Source organism: Falco punctatus (assembly GCF_963210335.1).
Source record: "Falco punctatus genome assembly, chromosome: 9".
NCBI classification, from domain to species: domain Eukaryota; kingdom Metazoa; phylum Chordata; class Aves; order Falconiformes; family Falconidae; genus Falco; species Falco punctatus.
The window spans coordinates 26,749,660-26,770,312 of NC_137589.1; the positions used below are offsets into that span (position 1 = coordinate 26,749,660).

The 20,653-nt window shown below is 39.1% G+C and overlaps 1 protein-coding gene across 4 annotated transcripts in view; it reads right to left on the minus strand.

The window, feature by feature from the left end:
* EXOC6 (exocyst complex component 6) overlaps window positions 1-20,653 on the minus strand; it is a 123,038-nt gene that overhangs the window by 94,818 nt on the left and 7,567 nt on the right. For 2 of the 4 annotated variants that reach the window (XM_080403603.1, XM_080403595.1), the window contains one exon: window positions 526-18,594. In XM_080403603.1, coding sequence (XP_080259729.1) covers window positions 526-647 — 122 coding nt within the window. In that variant the 5' untranslated portion in view covers window positions 648-18,594. The remainder of the gene's footprint in view (window positions 1-525; window positions 18,595-20,653) is intronic. The other 2 variants (XM_080403601.1, XM_080403602.1) reach the window with 2 other exon arrangements.

Consider the following 20,653-nt stretch of genomic DNA (forward strand, 5'->3'; position numbering starts at 1 on the left):
AATATGCAGAGGAAGGTTTTTTCACTTGCACTTTTACCATTAAACAGTTTGCATAAGCTGCAAATCAAAAAAAATACTAAAATCTTCAGGTATTTAGGAATATCAACAGTAAAACAAGTACTTGTGTCTTTAGTGATAAAAAAAAGCTGCATTTATTAAAAATTTAAGAATAAGAAGCAATGAATTCTTTAAAAATGTAGCTGTTAACTTCAAACTAAAACCACAGCTACAGATCAAGTTTCCCCTTGTTTTCATATTAAAAGTAATTTCTTCCTTCACAGAGAATCTGCAGCCAGCCTTCAGTAAACAGATAGCTTTGTCCTGGTTAAAAAGAAAGGGCTGAGTAGGTGACCTTGGTTTGTATTTTTCATTTAGGACCAATCACATTGAAATTAAGTTCAACTTTCCTGTGGATTTCAAGGTCAGGAAAACAAAGTTTCTAATATATTGGGCTGACCGAAAGAACAGCTATAGAATGGAACAAACCCATCATAAACTATATAATATTATGTAAAAGATGCATACCTTAGGGTGGTTCCAAGAGGCAGCTCAAAGGACTGGACCTCAGCAAGGGCATTTTCATATATCTGATCTTTGTTTTCTTCTAGATACAATTCTGACAGATTTGACTTGCTTTTCCTTGCCATAGATTAGCATAAAATTAGTCTCACTTTAGGAGACGACTTTCATTCTCATTATGATCGTTGACTAAGCGACTCCGTTGTCAGCAAAACCAGGCATGAAAAAACAGATCCTGCGCTAACCTCGTGACTCCTGAGGACTTTGTGTCCAAGAATGGTGCACAGCTGCTGCTTTCCTGTCTCTGCTGGTAACGTTTGTCTCGTATGCAGTACCCAGGCCTGCACAATCTTTTGTGTGTGTGTGTTAGATTTATTTATCTCAACATGAAATTTACTACCAAAATAATGTTTTGACATCCTGGAAATAGTTCACCAGTAATAAATATTAACCCTGAAATTTAGCCAGTTTGAAAACACAATTTTAAAGTAATTTCAGACACTAGATATCAATGCTCAATATTTCTGTTAAGTTTTATGAGATTAATCTTTTTTTTTTTTTAATAGTGCTTTTTTCCTTTTGCTGTATAAAAAGCCTGCACACAACAAGAAATTAACTGGGTTTATGAAGCGGGTTTATGGCCCTTGCAAAGCAAACTGGAAAAGCAGAGAAACTTTTATGTTCTCATCTTTTTCCTTTTTGGCATTTGTATAATAACAGAGTGCAAAAAAGTGCTCTGCAATAACTGTGATTTTTATATGAGTGTGCAATAAACAAAACTAATTCATTACCTGCATGGAAGAAAAATAAAATGGATAAACTACAAAGCTAAGAGCAGTGCTGCTGTCAAGTCGTTGTCATTATGATGATGGCAAAGAAAATACTTTGCACAACTGCCGCCAACTGCTTTAATTTCAGGTAATTATTTCAAACTTAAGACTGGAGTTCTATATCATTCAATTTAAACAACTTTTTAGAAGCCTAATTCAATATTATGGTATAGTCAATCTTACTATATTTGGTTATCTTGGCTATTTCAAAGGTTGTAATTAAAATTTGGCTCCTATCTCAGTGCTGCTCCTGACAAAATTGATGGAAGTCTTGACACTCATGGTGCAATCAACAGTTAAATGCAGGAAAACAGAAATTACTCGTTTCTGACTAGGGTGATGTATTGTTTATTCACTTCTCCATGCCCAGCACGAGGAGCACCGAGGAGATGAGTTCTCATCAGTAGCAGTGGGAAAGAACTCTAAAGTCTACAATGAGTGACACATACAAATCTGTAACCTCTTCCCTTGAACAAGCTGCTTTAATCACCTGTTTATTTTTAAACCAAGATTAAACAGTTGCGCTGTTAGCATTAATATCCCATACATTTCCTGCTTTCGTGTGCTGAAGAGAGCTGTGAGCCATTTTTACAGCTTCCACAAGAAATGGGAGCCTGTGATTGACCCATCCAGCCGCTGGATGTCACACAAATGCAGATGAAAGGATATTGTAACCACTCCTTCCGATCCTAACAGACACCAGACTGAGTATTAATTTATCAATTATGAGGTGACACTGTGAAAGTAAACTGCAAAAATTGTTACTCTGATTAAGCTGAAGTTTAAGCTTGTTCCTGTGATAGAAGAAAGTACATCTGCTGCCACGGTGGCAGGGCACAGGCAGGCCAGGTAGATCCGAGATACCTTGGACGTCTACACCCAGCCATCACACACCGTGGCTTGCAAGAAAAATAGGATGCAGCAATGGGAGCATGACGCTTTATACAGAGAGCTTTTGAGAATGTTTTTATATTATTTTGAGTGAGTTTGATACTTACAGAGGCTTCAGGTACAATTTCTTCTTTCCCAAAAACCCACACAAAGCTTGCTTTAGGAATAAATCAACCAAAAATAAACAATACTCTGAATCTGTTGTGCAGATGTTGCAGGTATCACAGCTGCCTGGAAATAAATATGTCTAATAACAAAAGAAAAACAATGTAAAAAGAAGCAAACAAATACAAAAGTGAAAATGACAAAGAAATAGCCAGGTGCCACAGTCTGTTCCATTGTGGAGGTGGGGGTTGAGGCGCCTTGGTTCTCTGTATAAGAGTTAGACCAAACCGCAGCAGGCCCAGCTGCTTGGCTCTCCGGAGTGGTTTACACCTACGCTGAACCTGTGTAAGACCATGACATGTGGAGAAGGATGTAACATGTAGTGGTGGACCTGTCGCTGACCGCCGATCGGGGGGCAGGAGTCCATCAATGCCTGCCAAAAGCCCTTTCTGCTGCAGGTGATCTTGCTTCTTCCCCAAGCTGTCCATCTGACCTGTGCTCCCCCTTTCTGTTTCTTGTCTTCTGCTCCTCCCTACCTTGTCATAATCCCAGTGCCAATTAGACATGCCCAAAGTCTACATCTTTCAGTCGTATGTGAGCTTTTCCTTTTTCCAGCTCTGTTTGGGGCTACTCCCAAAAGGCTTTAGGGAACTGCCCTGTCAAAGGAAATAAAGTTTTTCTGCAAAAAGCCAAAAGGGCAAATTCAGTACTGTGACGTGACACAAGCTGATACATTCATCAACTTCTGGCAAAATAGTGTGTCTTCACAACTATACGTAACATGCTTAGAGGCCACAGCTAAAACGACCGTGCTAAGTATTCAATTTTATTTTTTTTAATTTTTTTTTTGATTTATGGTACTCCCCATGCTGAAGAGTGGGAATTACCGTTTCTGAGGCATCATACTTCTACCAGTTGCAATTTAATCAGGTCAAGAAGCCTGAGAAAGTATTAGTCTGCTGGAAGCCCCTGACAGAAAAGGGAAAATATTTTCTGTGCTTGTTAATTTCTCGCTATTTCTGTGAAGGAGGTATCTCATTGCCTGGACAGGCAGAACCTCAGGGCCTGTGAGCTGTAAAGACAGCTGCTGCCATCTTTCCAATCATCCTGAGATTTTCCTTTGAAAAAATACACCAAAGCATCTATTTCTTGCTGAAGGTGTAAAAATGGTTCACAACTCTGTATAGAATAAGAGGGAAAATTGAGGCAAATATCAACAAGACTGTGAAGGAGGATGCAGAGGCTTATCTAGAGCAAAACCTCTTTTGTCACATCCTTTCCCTCTTTCCTCCCTTAATTCCTACTCTTCCCCAACCCCAATGGGATACCAAAGGGCCAAGAACTCCTGGTTTAAATCTAGCCTGCCTGTGTTAAAAATGCTTTAAAAATATGTTTTACCTACATGCCAATTACAACAAGAGTAGCATGTGCTGTAGTATATAGTCATCCCTACTGGATATGTAATTCCAGCATAGATTACTTTTTCTTTTAAATTACCAATGAAAGATTAGCAGCATCAAGTCATCAGAGGTTTGTTTACTTTTCTTTCCCAGTTGAATTGGAATCCATTTTGAATGGTTCATGGAAAAGAGGGAAGGAGGGAAAATGTTCCCCCTCAAATGGAATTACTATAGATAATTTTCACATGCAATGCCATCCATAACAAATTATTTCATTGGTCATTGCCCAGATATCTCCTCTTTAAGTCCCTTTGCAAGGACAGCAACGGCATTAGTCACTTCTCTGGCATCTTCTGCTCTGGTGCTGCCTCCTTTCCTGAGATCATCCCCAAACTGGACCCTTGTAAACCAGCTCATTCTCCCTAGAACCTGTGCCAGCTGCTCCTGTTGCCCTTGTGCCTGCCTCTTTTCTGGTGGCCAGACCTGTTTCTGCCTGCCTTTTGGATGAAGCATGGTGGCAACAATCCTGTCAGATGGTTCTTGGGAGGGACAGACAGACAGGGAGCTGCTGGAATTACGGCTGCCATATTTTGCCTTGGTGCAGATGTGCTTTAAGAAATTTTATTTAATCTGAAACCTGAACAGCCACCTGAGCTTCCTGGCGGACACTGTCACCAGAGATTTACCAGGAGGAAGAAGGGAACTCTAACTTGTGTCTCACTCCTTTCTCTACCCACCCCACCCACAAATACCTCTAATCACCAACGTGCACTTACCTGTACCTCACCATCAAGAGTACCGCTGCATCTAGCTCAGCCTGGCCCATTCGAACAGGACAAAATGATTTTTCTCAAATATACTACTGAAAGTTTGGAATGGGAAGCTCAGACTAATACAGCGCTCAAAGCTATGCTGCCAGGAACCAGGCACCTTTACCCAAGCAAACATGGCAAGGGTAGCTCTGCAGGAGCAGGTAGTTCAGTGCAACCTATACAGTAGTAACCTATGTACAACATAGGCCGGGCTGAATGGAGTACTTAGAAAGTATCAGCTTGAGCTGGCTGCAACACATTGAAGACAGCAATCTGATCTCTATGAAAAGGGTCTTTGGGTACCTTTCTAGACCTCTCTGTTTATTATACCAAAAAAAATTATTCTTGGAATTTTTTATTTTTTGAGATTAAGCCATGCAATTGTGTATGAAACAGGAGTTTTAAAGTAATTTTAATAAAAAGTAGAGTGGTTACCTACATCCTATGCTGTGATCTTCATAATCCACTACTTTTTCAGATTGGACACTAGTAAATTTAGTATTACCCTTTAGAAACTGTAAGATAACCTTTCCCCGATTAGGTAGAAAGCCTCTGTGTATAGTTCACAGCCATTTGCTGCAGATGAGTGTGTTTTTTAATTGTCCCAAAGGCATTTTGTTATGGTAAAGGTTTGTAGGACAAACTGTGCTTTGGTTTATTTAATATAAAATTGTTATTTGTTTAAAAATAGCATTTATTGTCAGGCATTACATACACATCATAAGCCAAGTAAAATGTTTAGGAATTGTTTTAGTGCTTTAAGCACTACCGTGACTAAAAATCTGACTTTCCTGAAACAGAATTGCTACTGTCTCTCTACAATGCCTTACTACTCAAAATCTCTTTAGCAAGCATCTGGTAAAATGTATTCTTTTAAGGCTGCTGACTTTGCTGATCACTCCATACTGCCAGTATATTACATACCAGCAAGGAAATGACTTTGTTTTTTCAGAGCATTTAAGTGAATTATACTTCCTGAATTGTAGTCAAAATCTGTAAATGCATTGCTTTTTGGTTTAAGTACACTGGATTTAAGAATTGGACAGTGTATATAACAAACTTCACCAAAAGACTGAGGAAATAACATTGTTGCACATTTACACCTGTTATTTTTAGAGTAAATTGCTCAAAACAACACACATCTCTGCCATTAGGAGAGCAGCGCATCACTAACTACTTTTGACATTTCACTAACATCTAAGTGCCTAAAAATATCAGGAGAGATCCTCAGCTGGTGCTGATGTTATCTTTGTAAGTCAATAAAGCCATCGAGACTCCTGACTGAACAGTGGCACTTCTGACAGCAGCAGGAATAAGAGGAGAACCACTCTCATCATATGTGTTTATATGTTTGGTGCCATTGAGGAACAAGTGCTATTTCATTTTCATTGCAACGTACAGACCATGAAAAAATGCTGAGTCCCAGCTCCAGGCACATGCAACAAGTAATTAACAGTCCAGACTAAATAAATACATCTACTATATTTTAACACAATGCTTGAATTTCTGACTTGGAGACACTGCTTAATAACATTGGGTAATAGCTTATGAAGTAGCTTCTTTATCATTGTCCAGAAAAAAACACTGATGAATTAAAAAAAAAAAAAAAAAATCTCTGCTTACTAGTGCTTTTAAGGAACAAGCATCAATTTTAACCCTGAGTCGAGGATGTGCTCCAGAAACTCGAGGGCTTTGCTTCCTAATAGGCAGTGAGGAGCTACATTACAGATGCTGCCCTGGAGGACATTGCTTTTCTGGAACAGAAGGGCTTTTTTTCTCCCCATATGAAGAGCATCTAGTCTTAGACAGCCACAAGGTATTTAAAAAGTAATTATGTAACCCAGGAGAAATTTCTTGAGAGAACCAGCCCCTGTTCTAGTTTGGGGTATGAGCGAGTCAGAAATTAAAATGACTTTTGAGCTTAGCATGAGTGTATGATGGACATCTGGCTGGAGGTGGCCAGGTGACCCCAGCTTGGCAAGTTGCTGTGTCAGTTGGACCACAGTGACTGACAGACACCGTGTGTGCTCTGAGCCCATCCTCACTGCAAACTAAAGCGCTTTAATTGAAACCACCAAGAACAACCCACTCAGAAGTTTGATAATTTTTAGCATGGCCTATATTCTTTAAATGCTTTTAGGGAAAAAAAAATAAATCCCTTGTCTGAATATAAGTTTGGATCACTTTAGCTAGCAATTAATTAAATTAAATGTCTCTGTAGGCATTTTCAGTCTCTCAGGTTCTTATTTCAGTTTAATTAGAACTCCACCTAATTGACTTTAGTGAAACAACTCTGCCTTAAAAAAAGGAATATTATCAGATAGCTTCTTGCACCAGTTCTCTGCAGGTCAGGCTTCTGCTTCTGCTACATTCTCCACTTGTGCTTCACTGAAGTTTGCAAGAGGGGACAGTTAATATTAGCTTACCACTGCATGATGGTTGGCATTTTAATTACCCTACTAGTCAGATCTGGTCAGAGGAAATCTTCAGAATTAATATTGCTGAAGAGCCCATGCCTAACTATTGAGCAGTGTTAACAACAATAAGAAAATTCAGAGCAAGTATCTTGACAATGTCTCCTACTTAGATAACCTGGGGTTTATTACTGTGAAAAATCAAAAAAAGCCCCATTGCCAAATAGCACTGTATTTCAAAAGAAAACATTTTTTTTTTTTTACAGTAAATGAATACAGGAACCATTACTTACAGTATCACACCATACTAGCTGCTTTTTGTTAATATTTCCTAGCTATATTCAATTAACATAGCAGATTAGACCTTGTAAATCAACACTAATAGCTCTGAAAGGAACTCCTTGGTTTTTGAGAACATTCCAGTCCACAGACACTTTTTCCAGTGAAAACTGAACAATTTGAATAAGACTCTGTTTTGGTAAGAAAATAGGAAATGATGCTAAACAAAAGGGAATGTTTATTTAGAAATTCCAAGGCCATTAATTTATATTAAGAAACTGTGCTCAGAGGCTATAATCAAAAGGCGATGTGAATCATTGATCACAAAAGGGCTTCACAGATAAGGAGCAAGTGCAGTGCTGGGTGATTGTATTATATATTAACAACTTTCATGAGCAGCTTTTGCTGATTCATTTGGCAGGAAGTGAGCTGCCAACAAAGATTTCTAGGGGAGGAACAATCAACAGTATTTTCATATAAAATAACCTCCAGTTACTGTATTGTTCTCACAACATTTGATAATGAATGCTTTCCTGTTTAAGAAAAAAAAAAAGCATAAATCACAAAAACAAAGGCAGATTTGGTTTAGTGTTACATGGCTATTAATACCCATGCCATCTGGCAAAGTAAGGGAAGAGTCTGATCAATTAAAAAATTGGAAAGCTGGTAAGTACTCCTTGTGAAATTGCTGCACAGTTGGGAATTAAAGATACAGTAACTGCTGTTCTTTGCAGAGGAGAAGTAGTCTGGGCCTTTATCTACCTTCTCGGTAGGAATCTTACTGGCTGTGTCATGGCTGGGATTTCCTCCAGAAAGCAGTACGTGGTTCCCCTTCAGGAGACCAGGACCTCCATGGACACCAAAGCTGAGCCACACCGGGGGCTAGCAGCGCGCTGGGAGGCTGTTGCGAACGACAGGAGAGCTTGATGCTTTAAACATTGAAACTGAATCACCACAGGCAGATCCAAGGCAACAGGACAGATCCAACACCCGGGGCAGGGGTGGCACCAAGCGAGCCCCACGCCCCCAGCATGCTCACAGGGCACACGCCATGGCACGGTGTCAGCTTGGCCCTGCAAGCAGGACAGCTACAACAGCAGCGCAGTGAGCCAAGCAGGTCCCTGCCACTCTGCCAGGGCGAGGAGGGGCTGGTAGGGCTGTGTTATGTATATATTGCATTATAGCTAATCCACAGTGGGTGAACATGGCGAGCCCACAAGTCCTGTGCCATCTGGCCCATGCCAAGGATGCTTTGCCCACAACACCAGCAGGGACCATTCAGCTTTCTTGAACTCTTTAATTGCTACCACTGGTACAAAGAGACAAAACCCACAAATGCCTATAACTAATCTTAGTTAAAACATCAACTGTGATAGGACTGCCCAAACACAATGCATTTGGGAGCACATGGTGGAGAAAAGAGGATGGGGGAGAGAACATGTACCAAGTTGCCCGGGAGAGTAAAAGGTGCTGCAGTGTATCTTATAGGCACTTGTAGGTTCTACTCTAACTGGATACCAGTTAGAAGTTATTCACAAGCAGTTGTGTAGCTCTTTAACAGGAACTTTCCCATTATAAGATTTTCTACACTACTTAAATGCATAGTAATTAAAGGGGCAGATTTAGGAAGCAATCTATTAGAACGACTAATAAAGGTTTTAAAGAAATTAAGAAGGAAAAAAATAGAATGCAAAGAAGTTAACAGGTGGGGATTTTCATTCAGCACAGCACCTGGCAGTGTGCTGGTTCAGCATCTTTTTTTTTTTTTCTCCCATAATAAAATATATAGCTATTTTCTGACTCAGGAAAAATACTAATTGGGCAACTGTACTATTATATACTATTGCAAAGGAATAGTGTCATGAAATAAAGTGCCATGAAATTCTACTAATTTTACCACAAATGACCACCAGAGAAAGTACTGATTACCAAAATCCTGTCAGTCAAAATTATTAAAAAGATTCTAAAGAAAGCATTTTGAAATTTTTTTATTAGAACATCTTTAAGTGTTGTGATAGGTCAGCAAAATTAATTAGCAAAACTGGAGCCTAAAATCTAGATACAGCTTGTGTGCAATTAATGTAAATACAGACGTCAGAAAATGGTTTAAAATATCAGGTATTGATGCAAAATGAATACTCACACTCTCACCTCTGCTGGTTGATCTCATCCTGAGAACACAGACATCACATCTCTCAATAACAACACATTACAAGATTTAAGTTGTCCTGATAACGTAGCTCATCTCAGTGACAACTCAACCAACAAGTAGCTATAGCGTGCCCAACGAGCACTGCAGGAAAGTATAGCTTAATTAATAATCATGGCAAAACACAGATAGTGGGAACCCGAGAAATCCCTGACTTGAGAAGCAGTTGTTAATAATGTAAAATATTTGAAACCATTCACTTGCAAATTCTGTAACTTACCAGGCAATGAGATTGTCTTAAGCCAAAAAAGATTAGAAAATTGCAGAACAACAAATTGTGTTTAACAAAGTAAACAGACTTTAGTACTTAAAAACCTATTATTTGAAGTCCAAGTGATGATTTAAATTGTATTTTCCCCTTTGCATACAGCGATCTACCTGAGATATAGAGACACATAAAAAAGCTCTCAGGAAATATTATCTATTCAGTGGAAATAATTAATTACAAATGCAGAGATTTAACACAATTTATCTGCAATTACCCAGGAAAGACAATAAAGATATTTGGGTCATGTTAAGAATAAAACCAAAGCATTTGTCATGTCAGGCTTTACGTTAGGCAGCAAGAGGGACGCACTGAAAAGGTCAGCATGGATTAATTCCTCCATTCGTCAGCCAGAGAGGTACATTTATAAGACAAACCAGTAAGAGACTTGCAAGATGCAATCCATTGAAAACAGGGTAATACTGAATCTTCACCAGTACTGGGAGGATTCAGATTTGCACTGCACCCAGAGATTCAAAAGAAGTTAAAAAGCAATTATGTCACTAGAATTGATAATGATAACTTAAGGATAGTTTGATTTTCTCTTCTCTTACTTTATTACTAGTAGAAGAAACTGTCCTGCAGTCAGACGATCCTATTACTTGTTTGAAAAATTGTCAAGCTGAAGTAAAAGGTGATTTAATATATTTATATACTCATTATTTTTATACTTTTATAGTTTATCATTTTAGGTAGTTATCAGACAAGTATATATCTATCTTTTCTCTGTACTAACAGGCATTAGAGAAATGCTTCATCACGGTGAGCGTCCCTTTATAAAACAAATCTTGACTTGCTTCCTAGATTTCAAGTAAAGGAGAAATGTGCTTTCCATGATCAGTCTTCTTGGTGACTAATTATTCCTGGAGATGCTGTCCCACAAGAAACTTGTATGTTAGCCACTACCTGCTACCTTTCTCCCCCCATCTCTCATTTACGGTTCCCTTTTCCTCTTGAAGGCCATGTGTCATTTTCAGAGGTTATGAGCCCAGCAGTGTAAATTCTGTCACTTGAAATGTAGTGTATACCATTGCCCTCCATTTTCTTAGGGAAAAATTTGCTCAATAGAGACACAAAGTAATTAAGGCTTCAGATTTTTTGGTTGGTTTGTTGGGCTTTTTTAATGCTTTGACTACAAACTTGCTTTCAAAAGGCACACAGGTGTTTTCCTTGCCCAAGACAAGCGACTGACAGACTTGGAGGCCACCACAGACCACTGCCCAGGCACAATGGGAAGGAAAACCAGCCTTAACTCTGATTTTTCTTGTGTGTTTAAATTAGATGCTTAATGATTTTATTATTTTTTTTAAATGTAGAGTTTGAGTTTGAATGGTACTTTAAGCACTAAACTGTCTCCTTAGTGTTTGGAGGGGATTAAGTTCAGAGTTCATTGTGTTGTCTGTCATTTAAAAAAGATTAGATAGTTTAGTTTGGCTCCTACTGGCAATGTAAAAGTCTCTGTATTTATTGACTGTCTGGAGTCATTATCACAGCTTCTAAAACCAATCGACACCTTGTAAACAAAAGTCCCATTATTTTAGTGATCCTGATAAGATTTACATGGTATCCGCATTTTTGTTATGATTGATTGAACTGTTCGAGGTATTCATACTGTAACAGGTTATGAGATAAATGAATACAAATTCAATTAGCACATTAAGCTTTACATTGGTTTAGAAAACGTGAATGGATGTAACCCATCCTAGTCTATGTCAGATAGAACTTGTAGTTTTGGGTTTGCATCAGGAAAATTTTGACAGGGTTCCAATAGTCTTCCAGAAAAAAGATCCTTTCAAAGGGAGGAAATGATATTTTAAACTTGGGGATTTTTCTAGTAACTATTAGTAAACTGAGAAAAAACATCACGTGGAGGAGTTTGATGTACTAAAATAGTAGATTACGGTCATGTAGTAGGAAAGCTGTGCACCACTAGATCACTAGTATGTAATTGTTCAATTGTACGAACCATTTATTTTTCAAATAGCCATACAAAAATCAAATTGAATTAGGAGGGCTGGACTTCAAAGAATCATTCTCAAGACATGACTGAAGGGGTTTGGTCCCTTTATAAAGTGGCAAAGCTAAATGACAGGGCTGTCAACTGAGCAATCACATTGTAAATATTACCGGCACAAGCAGTCCGGTTGGCGATGCCCCAGGATTTACATTTGTAAGTCAGAAGCTGTAAATACAGCAATGCACTGCAGGGTATTTCGGAAACAGAATGAAGCATTTCACTGGAATTGTTTAGAAGAAGATGGGTTATTAAATCACAAAGCATAACTGACAGACTAAGAAGTTCAATTTGATTTGAGAATTTTGGCATAATTTTTACAACCACACTGTCATGGCAATGTTCTTTTCACCGTGATCATGTAAGGAGGCAAGTTAAGCTCTTACCTCTCCTGGCGTACCTTTTCTTAGACCTGATGGTACAGTTGGTTAAAAAAAAAGTTTCTGAATACCCAACCTATGCTAGGCACACCAAGCAGGGCTCTGACATGAACTGGTTTTAAAGAAAATTTGTTCCTATTGAACTTCAGCTTGCATTGTGCAACAACTCATTTTTTGTGGTGATCCTTCTGCTGAACCTGTGTTTGCTGACATCTGATAAATACTTGCTACTGCAGATGTTAATCAAATGTTGTTAATAAATCAAATCAGTTTGTTAAAAGCTTATGTGTTGACAGTGCCAAGGTAATCTATGACAAAAGGATCAATAGGAGCACATGAAAACATTACCACTGTAGGACAATATTGATTTTTGTCTTAGAAATACTTACTTAGCTCCTGAACCAAATCATTAAAATCAACAGGAAGTCTCCCATTGACTTCACTGGGCTTTAGGTCAGGTTTTCAGACTGACAATTCTTGATTCAGGTACTGGTTTTTAAGTTTGCAGGTATAGAGCAGAATGAGGTCCTGATCCTTAATGGCAAGTTCCAGGTATGCCCGTGGTGCAAATAACAAGAATTAACCCTGGGGACAGTTCCATTGTGTAGTTTCTTAGGAAATAAAAATTTAGAAGGTCTGCGTGATAGTAAAAAATTTAATCTCCCTCCATTATTACTACTTCAGTTAGTGTGACTTGGTTTTTCAAACTTAAATAATCTCCTTTTTCATCATATTTAAACACAATGCTTTAAGTAATGCCCCTTCCCATTAGAATAATTTCTCAAAGAATTTATAGCCTTCAAGGTAAAGGGCTGTGTAATGGGATTATAACCTTAACAACTACACAATAGCATCATTAAGGGTACTTCAGTTGCATTTACTTTCCCAGTGCTTGAATTTATTGCTATACTGTAAAGTCTCTATTCAGAAAAAAAAATACATTTAGTTGAATTTATAGAGCTGACTTTGCCTGAGAGAGATTAGAACTAAAATGATTTGAGATAGAATCAAAGAATTCCATCTTTTTAATTAGTCTGTTAAAGGCAGGAGCACCTAATACAAATATTTAACTCTGTTGTTGAACACTACTGCCCAAGTCATGAAGAGGAAATTTATAGGGAGCTCTAAAGTCACTTGACAATTATTTTCTTGGGTTATGACTTCTCAAATTGCTGTTTATTGCCAATAGCACTACATTTTGACATAAATAGGATTCGTGGGATTAGTGCACTGTCCTGGTAAAGATGTTTAATCTTCAGTTTAAATGAGATATGGTAATTGAACCCCTTTCTTGTTGTGTAAGAAGTGCCTTTAAGCAAGGTTAGCTATTTTTATACACACTAATGAATCCCTAGCTAAAAACGCTTTTTGGTCAGATGCCAGGCTTGCCTTGTTACCTGCTGTTCTCAGTACATATATAAAGCATGAGGTGAAGAGGAAGAAGAGGAAGGGAAATTACTACTTAATGTTCTAATAAGAAAGAAGGCATTAACCAATACTGCTTAAAATAGTTCAGCATCAATGGGATTAAAAATGAGAAAGAAAAAAAAAAAATCCCTTGGCTACTAAGTATCTAGGTCAAATCCAGGCAGTTTAGTGCTTGAAAGGTCATTTGAACATTTTTAATGGTTTTTTTTGTTTGTTTTTTGGGGGTACTTCAGTGACTGGACTGAAACACAGCAAACCTTAACAAAGAGCCAGACACAGGATTACTTCTCAATTTTAGGGTGAGCCCTTTCAAGCAGAGTTAAAGGATGCTCATGATTCACAATGGGATTTGCTTCATTACAGCCCAGACAATTCCAAAACTTCCAAAGAAATAAGGGACCTAGGCTCCCTGCCTGTTACTTCATCATTCCTACTGGCTGCAAGATAGCAAGCATTTTAAGATCACTTTAAATAGTTGAGTACGACACAGAGCTGCTTTTGTCAGAGACTTTTAAAGTGCCATGCCATAGGCACTCAACATCGTTGAGAGAGTCTCAGAAGCAGTTTTTGCTGAGCCTTTCAATTCTCCTTCCTTCACAGGGTGAACATACCATACCTGGGAATTCCTTTTGCATTTAGGTAGGTTACATTCTGGGAGGAGACACACATGGTACTGTTTTAACATTTGCTGGTTTCAGCTAGTGAATTACAGAACACTGTTTTGCATATTTTGCTTGCCTCAGTGTCAAGGTACAGTTGACTTCTCTTTCTGTAAGGCATCAGAGCCTGCACTTACACTAGGAAACTAGTTGGGGTTGGGACCTTTTCAGTGGCTTTGTAGGCGAATGTCACAGCACAGCTCCCATCCACCCACCTAGCCCATCTCCTGCTGTATAGCTGTGTGGCCTCCTCCTTTCTGACATCTGGAAACCAAGTGGTGGCTTGTGCCATGCCCTGAGACGTGCCCAGGCATTGCAATGAAGAAAGCTGTTTCATATAGGTGACAACTGCCAAGAAAACAGGATGGGGTATGTATGTAGAGCTGACATATTTTAGACAAGACCAGAACTATTCCACTCTGCTAAAGTCCCTTATAGGTAACCCATGAGCATATTTTAATTAGATTATTTTGATGTCATACTTGAGCACAGTTGTGCAAGGGGACACAGCTGGTACCTCATAGCTAGGGAGAAAAAAAGCAAGTCCTACACTGAATATAACGAAGCACAGCAAAAGACAATTACATCAGTCTGGCTGGTGCACTTGTATTTACCTCCTGCTAATGGCACAGTACAACAGACCTGCTGAGATATTCCTCATTGCACTTGCTGGTTAATTTAAGAGTCAATCACTCACTGACTAGTGCCAAGAATTCAGAGGTGAGGACCGTGAGTTGTGGCATTTATGCCATTAACCAAGGCCTATGCCCATACACTCCACACCAATTGTTAAAGAGCTAAGAGGTCACTAGACAGTCCCAATATCCAGAGGTCTAGACAGGCTGTAAAGAACGCAGTGTTCACCAGAGTCCTGGCTTTTATGGACTCAGGATCATCCTACGTACAAGCTGAAAGTAGAGACATCTAGTCCAACATGAAAAGAACCCTCAAAAAACAAACCAACTTCCCATCCCAACCCTCAAAACAGCTTTACAAGAAGATTTTGAAACAATGATTGGCATGAAGAACATTTGTGTTTCTGTTACCCACAGAAAACTCTCGTTTAGCGTAAACCCCCACATATTCATAAAACAAATGCTACACAGCCATTCAGACATAGGTCTCCTTCTTTCTATCAGTCCTTTAAAATAGAATTGGCCTATCTAAATCAAATACAGCGTTCCCCAGGCAAGGATGCAAAGACATGAATTTACTCAGATAAGGACTACTGTCCAGCTCTTTAAAACTGTGCAACTTACTCTGAAGTCCTTAAAGTTAATATATTGAATCCAATCTTAGAAATTCATCCACTACTTTGTTTATCCAATGCAACTCTTCAGAAGACTGCCTACATAACAGAGCTAATCATACTCAAAACCAGCTTGTATATGTTTTGAAAAGCCTTGTGTCAATTGTATACAATGTCATAGTACCACAGTAACCAATAACCATACCTGCCTTTGGAAAACGTTCACCTAAGAATGGTAAATGTGACATCTTCTTGCTCCAACTTACTCAGCTTCTGGTTTTCTTAGTACTTCTGAAGCAGCTAGTACCAATTCTAGTTTCCAGTTTTTCCATATACAATAAAAAATACTTAATTTCGGGTGTTGGGTTGGCTTCAAGTTCAAGGTAACCTTTCATTCATCTTTAGAGCATATTGCAATGAAAAGGCCTTTGAGTTCAAATTCAGTCTCTCTATGTAAACTCACATGTGCATACAGATGTTCTTCCTGGTCGTAGATAGTCTTTTCAAAGACCACTTAATATAAAAGCAGAGAATACTATGAAAAATTAAAAACAGAATAGCATAGTATCTGTATCATGGTAATATATTTAGATAGGTATGTAGCTATGATTCAAAAGACGGCTTACTTATTGTGTAATAGCAAAGACAAAGGATTATCTTTATTAAGTAGCTGCTGCACTCACTGAAAGAGCTTAGTCATTCGCTTGAGAATAATTTTAATAGCCTGGGTTCCTGTTAAGCACAAGGGAGAAGCCAATATGCAAACGATTACTTAGTAATGTTTTAATAATGTTGTAAAAATGTTGTAATAAACTTTAATACTTGTCTTTTCTTGAATTGGCATCTGACAGCTGCTGAGGCAGCTGGGATGAAATCTTTCCTGGGAAACTGATTACTTGTAGGGCTTTCTTTTGCAACATACTTTACTGAGTAGTTTCCTGCAAATAGTTGTGTTGGTATGGTTTGCGTCTCTAACTAATGGTACACATGTCAAATCCAGGATCAAATATTTTAATTTTTGTACTTATTTAGCTCCTTCGGAAACTTGACTCATGAAATCTTGCATCATATTCAAAGTCCTGAGTCACGAAAAGGGGTAACACATTAATAATTTGTTATCCATACCTACTATCTATAATGGTATGATAAGCTACATCATTGCCTCCTAATATCTTTTGACTGGAGAAGGACCATGTGACTTGTGGTCCTTAATTAAGACCATGTGGTCTTAATGTCATAGCTGAGGATTCTTGTAGCATTGAAGAATCCTTATCAACACCTGGCTCTGTGCTACAGTTATTCTACTAATTTTTGTAAATAAAGGATCTAGAGAGCAAAAATCCTTCATTAAAACTGGCAAGTGAACTGATTTACCATTCTCCAGCCTAAAAAGCATAGTCTTCAGATCATTAACTGGGACCAAGGTTGATTAGATCTGTGGCTACCCTTCAGATGAAGTAATCGTCTTGTTCATCTGGGAATACAGTTCTGTACATGCAGAGGAGTCAGAGAGGGTCATCAGAAACTGAGTATGGGAGATGCTAAGTTGATCTACAGAGCCAGACTCTCTAAGATTAGGGTCAAATGCTTCTTTCCCTGCTTAAATATGGAGCCAGACATATAGTATATATGCACACTGCCCAGTAAGTCACACTGCTAGATAAAAGCATGAAATTATTGCTTATTGCTCAAGATTTACTAACCTTTAGGTCTTAAAAGAGAAAACCCATTTTATGAATGCCTCACTGAAAATAGTACATCTTCAGTAACTTCCTATAAGGGCCCCAACTGAAGAAAGGCTGCCTAGCACATCCCATTCCAGGTTAGCTGGCCAGGAGTGATGGTGCCACAACAGACACACACAGAGCTGCTTAGGACTCGGGTAATATATGTCTCCAGAAACACACACAGCAGCTTGTTCTCCAGCAGATTAAAACAAGATAAAAATAGTGATTTGGGAAACAAAACCAAATCCTATGGTTTTTTTCAATGCAACAGCATTTTGTTGTTGTTCTAAAAGAGCCTCTCTGTGCTTGCAAATGGCTCCAATCACCACGGTATCAGAGCATCACAGAATCACAAATGAACTTGTTGTGCTTTGAAGTGAGGAGATATTGGCTGTTTCACAGATGGGAGTCTGAGGCGTAGGCTGATTTTACTAAAAAACTTACCCAACGTTAAACTGCAAATGAGTGGCAAAGCAGAAAATTGAGTCCAGGCTTCCCAGACTCCAGCCCAGGACCTTCAGCATAAGACAACCCATGCGTTGCAAAAATGGGTGCCTCCGATTTATTTCTGGTACTTCCAGGTTCTGATGAGGCTGGAAGTATTCCAGCAAAAGAAGGAAGTGGAGAAGAATGTGAAAAATGAAACAAATACAAGCATAACCAAACTTTTTTTTGCAACCTCAAACTTGGTTTAAGATTTATCCTCAAGCAAATTGTTTTCAAAGCAAGTCAATCCCTTAATAAAAGTCTATGACTTCTGATCTGAATTTCCTTTTTAAAGCAGGTTAATAACTGTACCTAAAAATATGAAAGAGAATAAAGCGATTCAGAAAGTCAGACATTTGAGGTTCAATCTTAATTTACCACTGAGCTCCACTTATGGAGCGTTGCTGCCCAAAGGTTTGATCTGCTGCCCAGGATACAAGTTTCCTGACCTCTCCCCAGACTGGATTAAGGAATGAGAATAGCAGAAAATAAATCTGATTTCTCAATAGAATCGGTTTTCTTCTGGTTTGACTCTCTCTTAACTGGCTGACTGCCAGGTCAGACAACCAAGGCTCCTGGTGCCAGAAAAGGGGCAGAAAACTGCAGCACAGACAGAGAAGTGGGACTGTGCTTTTCAGCAACAGATAGCTGCTACAGCAAAGGTCAGCTAACACCAAACCACATTAAGCGAGGAAAATTTGGTCACAGATTGAGGTAGCCATTTCTTTCGGACTGAGAGGAAGAAGGGCCTCTCCCCTTTGCTCTTACTTGCCTGGAGACTTACTTCCAAACTGGTACCACCATGACAGTGCAAATGTTGTGGTCTTCTGAGCAGTTAAAACTTCTATGGCATAGAGAAACTCATCTCTGACAGTCATTGATGCAGAAGAGACACAAACTGAGGTTGTGGATCCACCGTTAGACGATCTTGTAGGATAAATTCAGACCTGATCAGGCATGAAAACCATGATTCCATATATCTTGGTTAATCAGCTATGTTTAACCTTTAAAAATTTTTTTAAAAAAGTTACAGAAATACTGTGTTCTGTGCTTTTATGTCATGGAGCCCTACATTTCAAATCAGGTACAAGGTTCCCTAAAACCAGATTTATCACCTATTGGAATAACAGCCAAAGTTTATACACATTGTATAGAAGCTCGTCTGCACTGTAATTCCTTCAGCTTCCAGAAGGCAACAAATCGCTAAGAGAGGTTTTCTTCAGTTTAGCACCAGGCTCCCAACAAGATGAAAACAGCTTGTGGTAAATATAATAGCTAGCAGCCTGAACAATAGCAATTAGGACAACAGCCTAAATCCTGTGGTGTGTCTGGAAAATGTGTGAATGGTCTTGCTAGTGTAGTGATAAGAAGTTTAAATTAACATGTTATTAGCATCCCTGGGAGTCCTACAGCAGCCCCAGGCCAAGAAATCATTAAGCTGTTGCTTCTTCATCTTGGTTGCATTTAAGCAGAACTTTCAAGTTGACACTGTATTACATGCTTTTCTGAGCAGAGACATGCACCTTGAATCAGGACCAAGAGGGGGAAAAAAAAAACCCAACCCAAAACACAAAAAAGAAGGAACTCTATTTAAAAGCATGACCTGAATTGAAAAAGTGAATCTAGTAATTCAGTTGATTAGACCATTCACACCCACTAGAGTCCTCAAACCATAGACTGTCAGGACACCTGGACTCTCTAGACATCCTTAGTGACACATAGGGTACCATCACCTACTTAAACATTTAACACTTTACCAATACAGAAAAGAAAAAAGTATTGCTTTAATCAATATAGACAACAGCAACATCTGTAATTACAAACATCAAGACAAGACCAACATTATCAACATCGTTAACTGCCAACATCTCGTCGTCACACGCACACAAAAGGCAGTTGTGTTGCAGAGGGTAGTTTTGGGGTGGTATGAGGTTCCACAAAGCAGAACTACACAAAACTTCTAGTTTTCATTGTACAAAGGTGTGCATGTGAAAAGCTACATGGCTGATTAGTACCTGTGAACTTGATTCACAGCACTGATTATCCACATTGACTAACAAAAGCAGGGGGTTTCCCCCCACGGTGAAAATGGAAGTATGCTTCAGGAGGCAACAGCATGCATTTGCTTCCTGCAAAGTATTGTTATTTTCAAAGTAAAACTATTTTGGAGCAGCAGGGCAGTTTTTAAGGTGGGATCCTGACTTTCACTTTTGCTATATAATCAGACTGAAAGAGAAGGGGAGGAAAGTTCAGCTTGTTTTAAAAAAATCCTTGGTTTTAAGTGCTTTCCTCTTTTCTAGCCAGCAGTGAGAGTTCGTTCCCCACAAAGGACTGACAATGCTTTAAATTACAGCCCAGCCCAGCACGTCCTGCACCTCTCAAAGTTTTCCTTAGCTCCGCTGAGTGATTGCTAGGGCCCACACCGCTCCTTCTGTGGAAAAAGTGGTGGGAGGCAGCAACTGAAGGCAGGAAGACAAAATAAAGTGCCTCGCAGGGTTTCCTTGGCATAGCAAGGCAGAGTCGAAAACAGCGGAATTAGAAAACTGGATTATTTCCCAGCTCACTCTCAAAGATTGACAGAAAAGAGCCTGCCAGGGTCTGCCAGAAGCGCGAGTCACCCCTACAGGTTTGGGCTGGGGTGCCCCTTCCTTCAGGTGGGATGGCTCCGCTCAGGTCACATCGCTGACTGGCTCCCCCAGCAGTTGCTTGATGGGATTTGGAGTAATCTCTTAACCATGCTCATCAGCCCATACAGCAGTTAAAACAGTGAGAAAAAGGAGGAAAAAACCCTTCAACCAGTTTCTGTCCATGTCCTATCGATGATATGGTGGGGTTTTTTTCACAAGGTAGAAAGGATGCATCAAGAGAGAATATACTTGCACTTTATCTTTTACTGCTGAGTAATTTAAACTTTTTTTCCCTCCTTTTTATAGCACTAGCAGATTTTAGTAAACAGTGAGCACGTTACATCATGAATCTGAGGGCG